At 44.1% G+C, this 17,817-nt stretch overlaps 3 protein-coding genes across 3 annotated transcripts; 2 read left to right on the top strand and 1 right to left on the bottom strand.

The window, feature by feature from the left end:
- Nucleotides 1–10,083: 10,083 nt before the first annotated feature.
- Nucleotides 10,084–12,024, bottom strand: LOC108092553 (casein kinase I). Its single transcript, XM_017192187.1, has 2 exons — nt 11,978–12,024; nt 10,084–11,306 (listed from the first exon to the last, which is right to left on the bottom strand). The coding sequence occupies exon 2, from the start codon at nt 11,171–11,173 to the stop codon at nt 10,184–10,186; it is 990 nt and encodes a 329-aa protein (XP_017047676.1). The 5' UTR covers nt 11,174–11,306; nt 11,978–12,024; the 3' UTR covers nt 10,084–10,183.
- On the top strand, nt 11,328–11,925 carry LOC108092554. The gene is given in 1 exon segment (XM_017192188.1): nt 11,328–11,925. A coding segment is annotated over 1 exon segment (432 nt). The 5' UTR covers nt 11,328–11,407; the 3' UTR covers nt 11,840–11,925.
- Nucleotides 12,025–16,966: 4,942 nt separating the features above from the next.
- Nucleotides 16,967–17,812, top strand: LOC108092333 (probable proteasome subunit beta type-2). The gene is made up of 2 exons (XM_017191869.2): nt 16,967–17,112; nt 17,172–17,812. Exons 1-2 carry the CDS (start codon nt 16,995–16,997, stop codon nt 17,711–17,713), a joined length of 660 nt encoding a protein of 219 aa, XP_017047358.1. The 5' UTR covers nt 16,967–16,994; the 3' UTR covers nt 17,714–17,812.
- The last annotated feature ends 5 nt before the right edge of the window (nt 17,813–17,817 follow it).

Raw genomic sequence — 17,817 nt, 5'->3', positions numbered from 1 at the left:
AGGACTACTAATTACGGTTAGCTTAGCTTAACCAGTCGGAAATGCAGATTTTTTGTCATCTCTATTTATAATTTCTGCCTACCAACTACCCTTTGTGGTAGTTGGAACGCAACCCCGAGGGAGGTTTTCCCTTCCCATTTTTTCGCAGTAACCACACCTCACACCGAGGTTTCCCCCTCCTTTGTGATTGTGCAACCCGGGGGGGTGGCTTCTCCTTTTCCCTTTTCCCCCTTCCGTTTTCCGCTTTCCATTTCCCGCATTAACTCCACCCGTGCACCGACTTTCCCAGTTTGCAACTGTTGCTTCTGTCGTGTGTTGCCTGTTGTCTGGTGTCTGTTTTCTGTTTTCTGGCCTTTGTTTTTCCAATGTGTCGCATCATTAATTTCGTACAGATATTTGCCTGCATCCTGCCGGCGGTCCCTTTGTCCTTTCTCGTCCTTCCAATCGAATCACGCCTTTGTATCGAGCGCCGTTGCCATAAATTTCGATAATGTGTCAATTTATGAATGGTGCGCTCCGGCGAAAGTTATCCGTTCGACTGGGCGGCGGGATTTGCAGCTGTCAGCGTCTATTGATTGTTTTATTGATGGGCCCAGATTGACTTGCCCGTTCCTGGCGTTCTTTATGGCCTGCCAAGTGAATAGCCAGACGGCAGACGGCAAGATAAACGGCCCTCAATATATGGGTGAATAAGTTGTTTTGGCCGACAGACAAGCAGACAAGCTGAAGATGTGCTTCAAGATAGCACTCAAATCACTGCTTATGAATGTAGCTTTTGATTGGTTTTCTATTTCAACTAAAATCCACCTTAAAATTGAGCCATTTCACTTGGCTTTCGTACAGTGGAGACTGCTTCATCAGCAGTTTTGGTTCATAATAACCACATCATCAATTAGTTAAAACTTTGGCGTAGAGCTTCACTCTTTACTCGTTTTAGCCACTCACCTATTGAGAGGGTTCACGTGGGAGTTCATTAGGAGTGTAACGAACTACAAAGTCATCGCATCCTGTGTTATCCTGCCGCTATCCTGCTCCGACTTGAGCCAGCAGCTCGCGTAATTAGTTGCAAAATGCTGGAGCTCTCGAAAGCGTACGTAAATTGTTTAATTGTTGCGCCAAAGGAACTGAATAATTTGCTCAATTTTCATTCGTTAGCCGCCCTGTTTTGGCCTGTCTTTGGCACTGGCTTTGGCTGGGTATTCCGACCCAATAGGAATCCATTCTGCTCCGACTTTCCGCCTTTCCTTGGCATCTCCCATCAGCAGCTCATCGTCGCAGTCTTCATCCTTAGCCGCATCTCATCGCTCGGCGTCATAAAAGGCACTTCATTTGCATAAATGAATTCTGTAAATTTTGAGTAGCACTTGACGCTGCCAAAGAGATCAGAGAACCGGGCGAGGAGGCATCCGTATGCTGGCAGGAATTCCCATCTGCAGGGCTTATCCACAAACCGCAATTCAATGCGTAGGCCAAACAAATTGATATGAATGGCCTCGTTTTGCCAGGACGAAGCCAAGGTCCTCGACTCGAGTTGACTCGACTTTCGAGTGCGATGGATGCATCGGGGCCTCGTCATCGTCGGTGCTGTGCTGTGCTTTCTATTTAATTAACATGCGGACTCCTCGAGCGTATGCGTATTCAATGTTGCCATTCAAGAGCTCACTTCATTCGCTTCTTCACTCGCATTTTTATGTGCTTTTATCTGCCCTCGATTGAGATGAATACTGCCAATGGCAAGGTGCACTGGAAAAAATACGGTTGTAACATATATTTTTTTCTGATCTTTCAATTCCTAGATGAAAGGCGATGTGATGAAAGGTTTTTTACTCTCTCCTAAAGTTATTCATAGTTTGCTAGTTTGCCTTTGCCGAAGTGCAGAGAAGAGTTTTCTAATTGACTAATTGAAGTGCCATCATTTCTGCTGCAACAATCAATTGCAACTCTGTTGGTAATTATTTATTCCGTGTTCCGCAGCGATGTGTAATTGTATTTGGCTGCAGGGACATTCAACTTTTATCATTATGATGCGCAAACGGTGGCAACTTTTTCACAATGTTGTAGCCCGCAAAGTAAATTAGTTGCAGTTCGCGCTGCTAAGCGATTTAGTTTGTTGATTAAACTTTTCGCATAAACGCCAGCACCGCGCCTGGGGGTCAAACCTCTGCTGAAAACCCAGTGCCTCTCATTAGAATATGTTGCAATTCGGAGGTGTTTCGTAATATAACGCATACGCCATGTGAAACGAGTTTTAATGTGGAGTTGAGAAGTTCTGTTGGTGAAGTTATTACAAATTCAAAGCCAGATTTATCAATTAAATTATCCAATATTTAACGTGCTTTATCCATGGCACATGATTTGCGTTTATTAAACTTTTTATGCCAGAATTATATTAATTAAAAACTGAAAGCCAGCTTTTGACTCGTAACATATGCAAATGCTGCGTACAAATAAAACACAATACACTTACCTGCTGGGAAAGTTTCCCTTTTGCCCGAGAGCACACTCGAAAAGTGCAATTTGGAAATTACATTTGAATAATTGAAACAACAAATGTTCGGCAGTAGAAATTTTGACATTTTAGAGACTAACGAGGTCGCTCAATTTGATGAGACGAAGCCGGATGAATAATGCATGCAAAAAATAAACTAACTGGAGTCCCAAACCTTCCACCAAACCACTCGGAGACATGTAAGAGCACTTGTTTTTCGGCAGGCTGGCAGGAGTAGTCCTGGCAGGAGATCCTGGGGCCCCGAGACATATGTACGTTTAATATAGCACCCGGGAGCAGGACACACACAATGCCCCAGCGCTTTGCTCGCCAGCTGTGGGTAATTTGTAAACGTCAAAAGGCAAACATCGAGTCCTGCCTTCTATTTCCCGCTCGCTCCTGTTGGGAGCAGGATCCACAATGCCGGAATGCCAGAATGCCAGTATGCCAGAATGCCAGCCTGCCATGTCAGAGATCAGAGGCAACGGCACACGTCCTGAATGAATTCGCACGTGTCCGGAATGGAAGATGATGCCGGGCGACTGTTTCATTTTAAATACAATTTATTGTGCATGTCGGCTAGCTGAAACTAAACTAAACCGAGCCGCAACAGCCCGGCATAATCCGCATTTGCCTCCCTGCCGTTTAATATTTAATGCCGCCCGAAATGTGGCAAAAATGTGATTAATAAAATAAGCCAGAGAACATGTGTCATACACTCGTACATGCCGCATATGCGTGCCACTCCCCGTCGAACTGCTGAAAACTATTTCGATTCCGATTCCCGGTCCTTTTGGTAGGCTGTAGGCTCCTCCTGGCAGGACTCACGTCCCTGTACGTGTTCGTTGGCAACACGGCGCTGTATTTTCCATATTTACCCGGCATAAATTCTTAATAATCCGCTCGAAAAGCTGCCACAATTGATAAGTGAAAAGCCAAAGAGCCAATAAAAGTGATACCCATAAGGAATGTGTTGGGTGTATAAAAGAGCACGCTTATTTATTTATTTTCCATTTATATGGTCAATAGTGGTATAACTACATTTATTAAGTTAAATGGATGGAGGAAGTTATTTTAAAATAAATCAAGAGCTAACAAATTATGCTTCAGCGAATTCGCGTACTTAAGTTTTTTTAATTGCAGCGTTCGCAGAGCGGAGCTCATTTCACGTTTGAAATATTTAATTTATTTTAATTGCGAGTCAACTCTTTTGATTTCTCCACTGCCATTATGAGGCAGTTGTTATTTTCGCATTTCTCCTTTTTCGAGAGCGAGGAGCAAGAAGCGTTTCTCGAGGAGCCGCGACAAGTGGCAATTATGTGCTCACCCAGCCGCCGAGTGGGGCACTCAAATTGCCGGCAAGGCGGGCCGAAATGCATTTAATTTCTTAAAGGGGCGCGTAATTAGTTTGCCTCGGTGACGGGCAGGTCCTCCGCCACAAGCACATAAGTATGTGCACCAAAGACTCCTGCCGAGGAGCTCCTTTTCCCCATCAGAAGTGGCCACTAATGTGTTTCTTTGAGGCTATGCAATTACGATGCAACCATGAGTGCAGAGTAAACCCTTTAAAGCTGATAGAAAGCAGTTCAATAGCTCAGTTAATGCATTAAAGCTTCCCAAATTATTCTGCATGTGTTTAGGCATTTTGGGGAGCCGAGATTAACGCATTAAGCACTTGCCACCCGACATGCAGTTAATGGCAATTCCAGACGCAGGGCTAAAATACAGCTCATTTCCGAAATGCAGCCGAGTGCAGAGCATACAGAATCAGGGGAACTCGGGGTGGCAAGTCCTGCGGCAGGTCATACCACACATTTCCCCATTGTTTGCCCGAGGTGCAGGCTTCAAGTGGATCCTGCTCCGGGCCCCTGCCACTTGGCACGTTCACCTTTGTGCCGAGGCAGAGGCTGTTTGGCAACATCCCGTCGAGGACCCACTTGAAGACAACTTTGTCGCCTCGTGAACTCTCCATTTGCGGCCCGCAGGCGCTGCCAAGGATCAACGAAGGAGCCGAGCCACTCCGTCTCCGTCTCCTGGCTGCAACAATAACAGCACAAGGGTCCAGGACAAAGGCCCGGCCACTTGAACTGCGTAATCGCGCCTTTGTAGAGTCCTTCGGCTCTCGAGAAATTTGCATTTTTAATGAAATCACAATGCAAGCACTAGACTCTGATTTAATCCATCAATATGCTACATTTTTTGAGCAGCTTTTGAGGAAACAGGAACCTAGGTTTTACTGAATAGCAAAATGCTCAAGGGAACAAAGTATTTCAAAACGAACTTAAAGAAAATAATCAAAAATTCTTATAAATAAAATAAAAGTAAGTCCTATGTTATGCTAAAGTTTAAGCAGTTTGATAAAGGATTAAAATAGAAACATTTAAAGGTATGCCTCTTCAAAATCTGTTTAAAATTAGAAAAGTTAGTTAAAACTTGGATTGAGTAAATTTTGGAAACTCGGAAAGGGATTGTATTATAAAAGTTTAAAACAATGACTGTATCATTATTTCCATTGTTTATATATATTTTTTATTCGATATTTCCTATGGCAGCCATATAAAGGGTGTATAAAGGATGAGCACTTTACAAGTTTCTTCTCTAAAACTAAACATAAGCCTGCTGCGGATGAGTTAAGTGCTGGCCCTAATGGGTTGTGACCTCCATTGGCAAACATCCTGTGGGGACCTGGCCACACCCTAGGACCCTCAACTAGAATCAAAGCCATGAGTCAACGCCCAGGCTTTTGACCCCGACTTCGGAGTGACAACTTAATTGTGGTTCACGGACAAACAAATTCCATTTTTCGCGGCGAACTTTCAACACGCCCGATCCCAATGACAACGGCATTAATAATTCAATTTGGTGAGGCGGACGCGGAAGCGGAAGGGGAGCCTCGCTGGCTGTCTCAATATTTGGCAATTACTTGGCCCGGACCGGTGGCAGGTGCATGGCCAACACCCGGCACTTGGCTGAGGCGATATCCCCGGCCTAATCCGTTTAACCTCCATGTCAACTGGGTCTGCCGTGACCCGTCGCCAGACGCAATCTAAATTACCCTTGGCTTGGTCCTGGCTTGGTCCTGGCTTCGTCCTGGCGCCGCAGGATGTGTCGTCACATCCTGTCACAGGCTAAAGTGTCGTTTTAATAAGCGTTTCGCAGCCCCACCTTTGTGTCTGTGTGCGGGTGATGGCCTTGTTTTCATTTTTGCTAATGGCCCACAAGTCGGCCATTGTAAAGCCGACCTAAGACGCACGGCTCTCCATTCTGGTGATGATGATGTCCCGAGTCCTAGGACATTAGCCTGGCTGCGACAACAGGCGACGAAGGACGAGCGCCTTTTGGGACTCGCTCGTAATGCATTCCGGCAAATGAACTTATTAGCTTTGCCAGCAGAAGGATGAATAGACGTTCCATTCTGGGTTCCGAATGGCCATATCAGGGCACTTTGGAGTGCCATAAAGTGTGTAACCTCACCGAATTTACCAGTATGAAACGACTTCCTGGGCAAAATGCTTTCAAATTTCTCAAAGTGCATGTTGAAAGTAAAAAAATGTACCAGTATATGGCAAATACTTAAGAAATTCCCTCGAATATGCTCGGCTAATGTGTTGTTAAGAGGGGGCAATCCTGTAGGATGTACATAAGCTCTGAATAAAACCGAGGGTGTGCTCGGCATACGACTCAATCTTCGAATCCAATCCTCGGGGCGGATAAATGTGCTGGGCAATTTGTAAATGTAACTAACAGATACAAATCTGCTGAGGATGCGCGGCCGGAAAGGAAGAAGGCACATAATCAAAATTAAAATAAGAATCTCATCGCTCAGCCGCAGACGCAGAAACCGAAACAGAAACAAAAACAGAAGCAGAGCCCTCGAAAGAGATACAATCCGAGAGATATGACAGTGGGAACAAACGACCCAAACAAATTACGCATTTTCCTCCGCTTTATTGTTGGCAATTTATTCGCAGCTAAATTGAAATACACACCATTTACCTGCAGACACAACGCACAACCGCTGACTCCCGGTGACATTGACAAACTGGAGAAGTGGCACCGGAGTGGGGCACTTTTGATGGGTTTAGTTGGGTCGCTCCAGATCGTGACATCATACCACCCGCCTCCCCCAACTGGCGTCACTTGGGGTCAAAGGGCGAGACAGCTTGACATTCTCTGGGGCAGGGAACAAATTCCATTAAAAATATCAGATTCGATCATCTCAGTTACTAGACTCCAGCAAAATAAAAACTGTATTATGAAGCTCATGGAGGGTTTTAAACTGAAGTGGGCTGAAAAACTACCCTTTACAAGTATTTCAGTTTAATAAAATGTTGCTTTTAGAAAAAGTAAATAAATACAAATTTAAATGTCTACATTTAATTCAAATGTATGAAATATTTATAAAGTTAATTTAGTTGCTTTCAAGCACCTCAAGCACTTTATATTGAACTGATTTACTTATCAAGGTTCAATCCTAACAAAACCTTTTTATAACCACATACTGTACGTTTCAAGAGGTGAGTGGAGTACAAGTACTATTTATGCTCGTACTATTTATACTCGAACACCCCGACTAACTTCCATTCCGAGGCTCAATTGGCGTGCTGAATGAATGGCCCTGGCCCGGCAGAGTTTTTGATTTTAATTTAGATAAAGTGCGCTATGGAAATCAGTTTCGCTGTAACTTTCCCCGCTTATCCGGGCTCGAATCGGGCCCAGACAACTAAACACTCCATAAATACAATACAACAACAACAACAGGGGGGCGGGGCAGATCGGGGCGAGCTTAAGGTAAGCTGTAAATTGCACGCTTTCATGTAGATAATTAATCACCGCGAGCATTCGGCAAGTTGCTCGGTTGAGGTTGAAGTTGCTCCTGTTGTGCAAAGTGAAACTCTTCCACTTTTCCACGTGCCACTGAAGATTCGGCTTTGCGGCGAATGTAAATGCAGTTTCGAGCAAATTTATTCCTGATCTTATCCCTATCCGTATAATTTTAAGTTCACAATGCTAACGGCGAGGCATTGTGGAGTCCGAGATTTATTGTTGCCGCCATTTTCGGAGGCATTCGCGGAAGTCAAATCAATTATACGCCCTGTTGGGCACTCGCCGCACGAAAGGAAATTGAAATTATTTGATATAAATTAATGCAATTAAGCATTCGGCTTAGCTCAATGGGGGGATTATGGCTGAGTACAACACAGTCCTGGTCAAAATATCTCTTAATATTATTGAAAAGTATTAAAAAGACGCATCTTTTTGCAAACTTGCTGTTATTGTAACTGATAAAATGTTTACAGGACTTATTTTCGTTTAAAATTTATAACTTCTCCAGCATTGCAACTTTATGTCTAGATTTTATCTTCTGCTTCCTTAGCATTTGTGAGTAAATCCACATGAATTGCCATTGATTTAAAAATAAAATACATTTCTCAAGCCAAGTAAACACATTTATAAAGTATACACTTCCACATATTTCTCTGTATATTGCTGAAAAACAATCAGCCCTAACTAAGAGGATAAAAGCACTCGAAATTGAATCGCCAGAGCAGCTGGGACTGGAATTGGGTTTGGGAAACTTTGGACCTTCACGTGCATTCTGAGAGCATTTGCCATTGCAAATAGGAAAATATTTAAATGTAACTCAATTCCGAACGCAATATGCGCTTTGGAACCACTCGGGGCGGGGCGGAGAGCGTGTCCTACTGCCGTAAAGCAGGATATTCTGATTTGATTTATTTATAAGTTCAATTTGCGCACATTATTTTTCCAATATTAAGCTTTGATGGGAATGCAATAAGAGGCGACTGGTCCCCAGGTCCACTGGGGAATGCAAACGAAAATCAATTCAATTTGCCAGTTGGCAAGTGCAAAGCGAATGCCAAATGAAGATGACTAATGCTCGTGACAATGGGTTGATAAATCCAGCAACATCGTCTGACGAGCGGGAAACAAGAGCAGCTCTCCTTCACACATCGCAAAAGTTATGTCCTTGCATTAGCAGTCTCAAGTTTTCCTTGTCGAGCTGGAAAACTTGCTGGAAAAATGCAAGCAGACGAACAATTGCCGGGGAAAATAAAAGAGAGAGAGAGGGACTTTTGGCGAGCTGTTTCTTCAGTTGCTGCACATAATTACATGAAAAGAAAATTAGTGTCGAGATTCGCCTTGAGCGCCTCTCCAGGTGAAAACTTTTAATGAGCAATTTTCTCACAAATTCCCAAGTGTTGCCGCATTTAATTTTTTAATGAAGGATTTTTTATTTGGTTTGGCTGGCAGGCAGCAAAGGAGGGTGTGGGAAAATCTGTCGGCAAGGACTTCCATTTCGAGCACTTTGCCTTTGAGTTCCTCAATCACTATTTCGGCTTCATTTAGGACTCGCATATTTCTCCATCTCGATCCTTTGCCATGTTCCCGGAGTGCGTAATTGGGGGTGTGAGTGGTTGGTGGGTGGTTGGCCGGCCATCTAGGTGTTTGTTTTTATTTATCGGCAGCACAGAGAGAGAGAGAGCCCTGACCCACGTTAATGGCCGATTGACACGCCACTTGGCCTTGATGGGGCTTTTAGCCCGGCCCGCACTTGACTGCTGCTCCCCAAAAAACAGACGAGCCGCTTCTGCCGCTCCGCACTTTCGCAGGATTAATGGTGGGGGAAAGTGCCCGGCCGAAGGATTCCCACACTCGCCGAACGAACGGAACGAGGTGCTAAGCGAGCGTGCTGATTGCTGCCATTTTTGATAAGGAGTCCGCATTAATATTTCCCTTGCTCCCTTGCGTTGGCTCCCACCGTTTTGTCCAGTCCGCTGATGTATGGCTGCGACTCCGAGGGCTCATTAACACCTAGAGTTGTAGATAAGTTAGCAAGTTGTACGCCATTAGTTCACACTTATGGTAACAGGCGTTTAAATACCTTCTTTTTTAGAGAATAACCCCGATCCGATCTAGTCGTCGTTCCCCAGATTGTAAGTCAAAGCATACCTTCTAAATTGGAGTTTTCTCTGGCAAGGAATTCGGTTTATTTCCCCCCTTCGAAATCAAAGGAATTATCCCGGGATGGCCGACTATACGAACCTGTTCAGGTGCCGCAAGGCAGTGATAATCTTATCTGAGGTTGCCGAAACCCGGTAAAAGGAGGTTTGGTTTTCCTGCTGGTCAATCTTTCTGCCACATAAACAGGCAAATAAAAGAGCCATTTGGCTGGTCTCCATATTCATAAATCTGCTGGCCGGCCAGGTCCGAGTGGCCACGTCCATAAATCGACATTTCCCAGAATGACATGACTTGTGGGTGGCTTCAAGCCAAGCGAGCAGACGGCTTGCCTTCCGACTAAATCAAGTGTCTGTTCGGTGTCAGTTTAATTGCAAACGTAAATTGGATGCTGTCATTTGCTACGTTTTCATTTGTTCGAAAGTTGCCCAGCCCTCCTGCTCTCCGAGAATCAGAATCCAAATCAGAATCCCAGTCTGTGCAGCACCCCTGGCAGTTTCCATCCGTTCTGACGGACATTTCTGCCAGCTGCTCGAGAATCTCGCAACTAGAGTCTCCTCCGCCCAGAATGCGAACGCTGCACAAATCCCCAGTTTTGTTAATTGGACTCATTTTGCTAGCTGCCAGCTTGTGTATTTTAAATTGACATTTGTGACAGGCCACTGGAAAATTGCGACGTCCTAATTTAACATGTGCAACATGGTGTCGGGCTTAATAGTACCAGTCCACTTCTGTTGCGGCCGCCTGTTTCTTGGCCTTCTTCTTCTGCTTCGACTCCTCCCGCTTCTGCAGGACCACCCAGTCGTAGATCCGGTCGTTGGTGAAGTTCATTCTGCCCATCAGGAAGAGGAAGGAGTGCCGGATGGTCTGGTACATCGGCTTCTCCCCGAATCCCAGCTCCCGTGTGTAGCCGATGAAGTGGTACAGCTCCTCGGGCAGGCCTTCGCACAGATCCTCCGGCCGCGTGGAGAGCTTCATCTCGGCGATCATCTCGTGCTTCTGCGTCCTGGAGGCGCCCTGCAGGCCCTGCCAGGGCAGCCTGCCCCGTAGGAGGTACACGAGCACGTAGCCCATGGACTCCATGTCGTCCCGGCGAGACTGCTCGCCGCCGCGAAGCGCGTTTATGGAGGCGTAGCGCGCAGTGCCGGTCAGCTGGCTGCCGGTCCTCGGCCTGCTCAACGCCACGTTCCGGTACCGCTTGGCCAGGCCGAGATCGATCAGGTACAGCTGGTGGCTGCTGTCGCCCCGGCCCATCAGCAGGTTGTCCGGCTTGATGTCGCGATGGATGAAGCCGTGCGAGTGCAGGAACTCCAGCCGCTCCAGCATCTGCTCAGCCAGCATGAGCACTGTCTTCAGCGAGAACCGGGAGTAGCACACCTCGAGGAGGTCCTCCAGCGAGGGACCCAGCAGCTCCATCACCAGCACGTTGAAGGGTCCGTCCATCAGGTAGTTGTAGATCCGCGGGATGCCCGGTCCCTCGCCCAGGGTCTTATAGAGTTCGTGCTCGGAGCGCAGCTGCAGATTCCGGTTGCCAATGTGCTCCACCTTCAGGGCCACGTGCATCCCCGTCACCCGGTGCTTGGCCAAGTAGATGTCGCCAAAGGAGCCGGAGCCCAACTTGCTGACTACCAGGTAGTCGTGGATGCCGAACGAGGTAAACATCTCGTCTTTTTCAGCGATTTCCATGCTTTCAACACTCATTTTGATAGGCAAAGAAGTGGTCAGCTTTTAATTATGGGAACTTTTTGAGCGCAGTAGGCTAGGGTTGCAGCGGCGTATGCTATCGATAGCTTTGCTTCCGTTTGGCGTTGCCAGACTGTAAAGTGTATGCAGACTACAAACAAAGTTAAAGCTGTTAAAAAATATATTCAAAAACAGACTGAGAAATTGTTGATATATTTGTCATACAGAAATTAAAGAAAAGAACATTTCAAAATGTCTGCTTCAAGAAACGCAAAACCTACAATTTCTCAAGAGTTTTTAATAATGCGATCGAAATACGAATTGAGAGTAAACCAATTAGAACGCGATGTCTACCGCATTTTGAAAAAAGTTTATAGGTCGGAAGATCTAAGTAGCAGTTCTTCATCGAAAAACCACTCGGAAACGGAAAAATATGTGCATTGGGAGTATGATTTGCGAGATTTTCCCTTGGGGAACATTGCCATTAAACTAAAGGATCAGCATGTTTATCTTCAGGCATTTAGAAGAAGCCGCGGAAAAGATCTGGAAATCAAAAGAGAAATTTTGATGCCCTGAAATGTGGACAAGTCCAAAATAACTGCTATATTGACAACCCGCGGTATTCTAACATTCTCCGCGCCAATTGTAATACCCTTAACGGACGACCAGAAGTTTATGTTTTGAATATTGTTTTTAAATATTATAAAAATAACCTGTAATATATTTTTATAATATTGATTTGATTTTTATGGTTCTGTAGTTCAGCAGAATCCTAAAATATATATATTTAAAAAAAAGGGAGTTAATGGTCCAGCTACTTACTGTAAATGTGCTGAATATTGTTTCGAAGACACGGTCCAGACGGATACTGTAAATTAGGGCGAGTTACGATTTGAATTTGAAGAAACTTAGAATGCATACCATTTCTCAGAAAGGAATCTGTGGCTTGGAGCAAGGTGTCCAGCAGATTACAGAGTCCGGTCTACGAAAAAGATTTGGATTGGGAGTCGAGTTTGATTGGTTCATGGGACCGGGAACACAGGGAAATATCATAATGTGAGGAGTGGGTCGAAGAAAGGGACCCTGGGACTCGATTTGTTGCTCGGTTCTAAAGCTCTTCAACAACTCTCTCTTCAGCTCCTCCACAAAGCTCCTTCGGCAGGAGGACACGTTTTCCCAGTCAGTCATGGGGTTTGGGCAGCTTAGATCTCCTCGAATGCTGGAATTCGTGGAATCCTGTAGAACATCCTTTGGCAAAGCTGGAGTTTGATTTGGACCAGCACAACAAGCTAGTTGCATGTTTTTTGCACTTTGATTAGTACTCACAGTATTGTTATTTTTCAAGGAACAACAAGAGCACTTGGTCGTCTTTGAATCCGAAGTCTTTTTTGAGTTATTCGGCGCAAAATTAGATTTTGTACGAAACTCTAAGGAAGATTTTCGCTTTGGTACTGCGGAAATACTTCTGGGACTTTGTCTCGGCCAACTGCAACTTCTTCGAGGGGGCACTTCCTGTTTTCTATCATCGTCAAACTGGAAATCGTGGCTCTGGGATCTGTGGCATTCATTTTTACGGATGTTATCCATATCCTGGTTTTCCCCTGAGCTTACCGATTTATTACTTTGGCAGGATCCGCTTACCGATCCGCTTAAAAGACTTTTTGAGCTATTTGTTTTCAAGACAACCTTTTTGGGTGTTGCTTTTTCTTGGCAATTGTTTACACCTTTCAGACTTGACTTCTTGATTACATCATTTTGATCACTTTGTGGTCTGGAGCACATTTCAATGGTATTTGGTAGGGAAAGGCCAGGTCGACTGGGTCTTGAAGAATTCATTTCTAGCTTATCAGGGGACCAGCTAAAGCCGGGATCTGGTTGGGATTGAGAGGTATTCGATTTATGGGTTACGGTCCAATTGGTGTTGATCCGATGACGGGGGCAGAGGTTCTCCACAGATCTTTTTTGAGGATTTTCCGGAGGTTTTGAACACGCTTCAATGCTTTTTCTATTGCTGGAATCCCCTTGTGAGGTTTGAGTTTTTTGGTTGCTGGAAGCACAGTTTTTGAAGCTGTTAGGTGATTTTCGACTGACAATATCTTGAGAAGCGTTGGAAGCACAGCTTTTGGAGCTATTCGATATTGATGAAGAACTATTGTGGGCAGAAGGCAGCTGAGGGAATCTGACGTTTTTGAATTGACTTCCCTGACTTTCACAAGTCGAGCTACCACTAGCGTTTCTCGAAACTGAAAGATTGGGTGCTCTTAAAATACTTATCTGGGAATCCTCATTAGAGTCAGATTTGACTATTTGGGTATTGTTTTTCCACAATGGTTTTTCCTTTACGATTTTGGAGGATATTATCCGAGGGCTGCCAGTCAAACTCACATCCGTTGCATGAATCGTAAGTCGAAGATTTATTTCACTCTCCTCCGTGGAATTTCCACTCTTATTCCCACTACAATTTCCGCTGGACACTCGGTCAAATTCTTTCGCGCAGGAACTCTTCGGATGGAGGCTGGGTCTGAAATATTGACTGGTTTGTTTACCTAATTCCCGATCAAAATGATCATACTGATCGTTATTTACCTTCGAGCGATGGTTGGTTGAACTCAACACGTTGAACATGGAGTACTCATGATAGAGCTCATTATTATTTTCAAACAGCTGGTTGCATTTTCCCCTGTAAACAGTGGGATAATGGCATTCCCTTTTCTTTTTCGAACAACACCTTTGGCAAGTGATTTCTACAGACGGAAACTTTTTCTTTAGCTCCTGCAAAGAATGATTACTTGGGGCGAACTTTGGAGAGCTTAAACCAGAATCGGGAATTCCATTTGAGCAGTCACAATTTGGGCTTCGATGTCCTGGCTTGCAGTTGTCCACTACTTTTGATTTGTTTCGAAAGATATTCGTTCTTGATAAACGCATTTTTGATCTCCTAAAAAATCCTGATATTTTTTGCCTCATTGTTTTGCGTTTTCGATTTTTGCCAACTTCACAAATGGGTGATTGTGGTTTCAATGTCTTTTGGGTTAAGAAATTATAACCCAGATAAGGTACAGGATTGATGGCTGATCTTAAACTTGGAGCAAAAGTTTCACATCCCGAATCCGATCTTTTGGGTAGATATTCACTTTTCCTTGGCAGACTTCGACTCCGTTCCTTCTTTTTATAGGGTATCTCGATGGTGAAGAATATTGATGATGGCGTTTGGATTTTTTTATGTATTCTATGAGGAATTTCCGAACCAATATTGAATTCCTTTACCCCTTCAAAGTCAACAGGTTTCTGACGATCTGGTAAGGACATTCGATTTTGAGATTCTCTGAATGATTCATCCAAATTTATCTTATTTTCATTTTTGTTTCTGCGAGAAAAATCTTCTTTAAAATATTTTTTAAAAGAGTTTGGGGTTGACTTTTCAGCAGTTCTGTGCAATTTGTATATCTTTTCTAAATTATTTTCTATAGAAAATCGATTAGTTGCGTCTTCAATATTTTGTTCATATTTTTTGGGTGGAGCAAGACGTAAAAGGTCTTCAGATATTCTTCTGTATTTGATTGGAACTTCTTTAGTTTCCTTAAAGTGGTTGCAACCTTTTCGAGGTCGAAATTTTATTGGCTGATAATATTTTTTGCATCCCACGTATTTATTTTGGTGAGCTTCAGGTTTCTTTAACTCACTTTCAGTATGATAACTTATTGTGGGACAATGGGATCGGCTGGTAATATCTTTGTTTTCAAAAGAAGATTTTGCGTACCTTTTGTACCTAGGTTGCGGTTTAGGAAACGGAGTAGGAGGTGGTGTCTTCCTTATTTGTTCGTAATAATCCGGCAGATCGTTGTTTTGTGGATCTCGATATTCGGCAGGTCGCTCCTCGTAATATTGAGCTGGTTCATTATAATCAAAATTATTATCGTATTCTTCGGGGTCATGAGTATAATAATTTTGATCATAATGGGGAGGTAAAGAGCCGGAAGCTTGCCGATATATCCGATTCCGTCTATAAGTGCTTAAGGGTGGATCAGCTGGCTGATTATCCCTATAGTTCCGGCTAAGTTCATATTGAGGTGGATCTTCAGTATAATGGTAATATCTCCCATAAGGTTGCCTTACCCGAGGTACTTGAAAGTTCTGTTGTGTTGGCCTAGAAGCATAGAAACTGTGTTCATAGGGGCTTTCATATCTGGGAGCGTTGAATGGTTGTAAATTTTGGTAAGTTCGTGGTACTTTTGTTTCTTCCGTATATTTAGGATATTGAGCCATTCTATTGTCGGGTTCATAATCCTCCAACTCAAGAGATTCATCTGGAAAGTAAGGTTCGTACTCCCGAGCATTCTCACTATCTGAAATTCGATTGTACTTTTTATAATTCCCATAATAACCCACAGAATCGAGTGATGGCGATGGGGAAACTGATCCAATATCCATTCGAACCCGTCCCGGTTTAATCATTCGATACTGAACGTGCCTACGACTTTTGGAAAAGGAAGAGTTATCTCTTCGTTGGCGAAAAGCTCGTGGCCTATAATTCCGATAATCAAAACCATCAGGAAAATCGTGACTGGTGGCATAGAATTCATTTGGTGCCCCAAATGACATCGCACTCTCCGTAATTGGATTGCTCAATCCTCCGCCGGGATTGCGTCCTGTGTTTGGGTATGTATTCGTATTCGGGTTAGTGGACGATTGGCAAATGCCGTTAATCAACTCACGCTTGCCACTGAAGTCCGAGGTCCTTGGCGCCATAATCTCGTTTCGGCGGTCATAGCACACTCGTCCCGAAATCCCGACATTGAAAAACATTAATGTCCTCTCCCACTCGCCATCCTTCTTGGTGTCCTCAAATCGGATTAAGCTCCGGTTCGTCATCGTAAATGACATTTTCACCGGCCATGTAACTCGGGCTCCCACTCTCGCCACAAATTGAACTGCAAATTTAATTCATATCGATTGTTTGTTTATGTCAGTGGGTTTTTTTGATACTCTTTTCAAATATGTATGCTTAAATTAATTATCACTTCGCTTGCATGCGATAGTTGAATTGCCAAAAGGGTCGACTATATTTCATTTACATATATCAATTCGCTGTGTAAGAATTACAACGCTCTTACATTTTAAACTGGAATCCCGATAAAGTTGAATCCAGCGAAGAACCTGCACTCAAGGTAGGCTCTAGGTTTATTTTATTATGCCGCGAATGCCATTAACTTTCGCTTCCTTCACCGTTTGCAGCTCCCGCATTTAATTGCAGGATAAATGCCTGAAATGGCAAACACAAAGGATGTGCGAACGCCAACGGAAATGGGAGTGGGAATGGGAATCTGGATGAGAATGGGAATGGAATGGTCGTCATTACTTGAAGGGTGCTAGAAAATATGCTTTTAATTGCGGAAATATTTCCATTTCACAAATAGATGCGATAATTATTCAGAATGGCGCGAATTTCCATCACATTAAAAGTGCAGACAATGGGGGATAGTAAAATGCAGCTAGCGGATAATGAAAATCGTGTTCAAGTGCGGAAATGCTGAAAATTATTTCAATGAAACACAACTAAGTGCTTTTTAAGTGCCCCCCGACGGTGGCACAAACCAAACGGAAATGGACGCAGTCGAAATTGGTTGGGTGGTTCGGTGACAGGACACGCAGGACACTCACGCTCCCCACCGATATTATAAAACCCAATGAGAAGCGACAGATGTGTGGTTTCGGTTTTCTGGGGCAAGAAATAAAGTCCAATTTGGTATTAATTGATGCTCTGAATGTCTTTTATTGAACTAATTTATAAAGAAGGCTTGGAAACAGGATTCCTAAGTATTGAAACCCCACACGGCATATGATCAAACAATCATTTCAAATGGAAACCATTTTGGGAATCAAGGGAGCTGATTTCGTTTTACTGGCTGCAGATACCATGAAAGCTAAAGCTCTATCGCCGATGTGGCTGGATGATGGTAAGTGGGAGTCCATTTTATAGGATACTTATGTAGTTTTAACTTTTAAAAATCTAAAGATAAATCGAAGGTTCACCGCCTGACTGATCACTCCATGATGTCGGCGGTTGGCGATGGCGGGGACTGTCTGCAGTTCACGGACTTTGTTCTCCGGAATCTGGACCTCTACAAGGTGACCAATGGCTATGACCTGACCATCCAAGGAGCGGTGCACTTCATCCGCAGCAACTTGTCCGCTTATCTGCGCAGCAACGCCAGCTACAAAGTGGCACTTTTGGTTGCAGGATTCGATCCTAGCAGCGGTCCGGAGTTGCACCTAATCGATCCCTACGGCTCCTCGGTTCCCATCCGCTTCGGTGGCTACGGATCGGGCATTAACTTCTGCACTCCCATATTCGAGGAGTTCTACCGACCGCAGCTGGATAAACGGACAGCCTATAACATTATCCAAAAGTGCGTGGTGGAGATCCAGAAGAGATTAGTCATCAACTTGCGCAACTTCGATGTGTACATAATAAGTCGTGATGGTATCACCAAGATGGATCCCATCAACCAGGTGTCCTTAAAAGCTCAACAAAGGGGTAATCCTCCAAGAGTTTAAAGCTTGAACTAGTAATGGAAAACATGATTTTATATTTTTTTAAAAGTTAGTCGGTGTCCAAAATATAATTGCTATTGCAATATCGTTCTCACGAAGTAATTATA

Source organism: Drosophila ficusphila, unplaced genomic scaffold, assembly GCF_018152265.1.
Source record: "Drosophila ficusphila isolate 14025-0441.05 unplaced genomic scaffold, ASM1815226v1 contig_412, whole genome shotgun sequence".
Lineage (NCBI taxonomy): Eukaryota > Metazoa > Arthropoda > Insecta > Diptera > Drosophilidae > Drosophila > Drosophila ficusphila.
The sequence above is the reverse complement of the archived record's forward strand: the minus strand, read 5'-3'. Positions and strand labels throughout refer to the sequence as shown.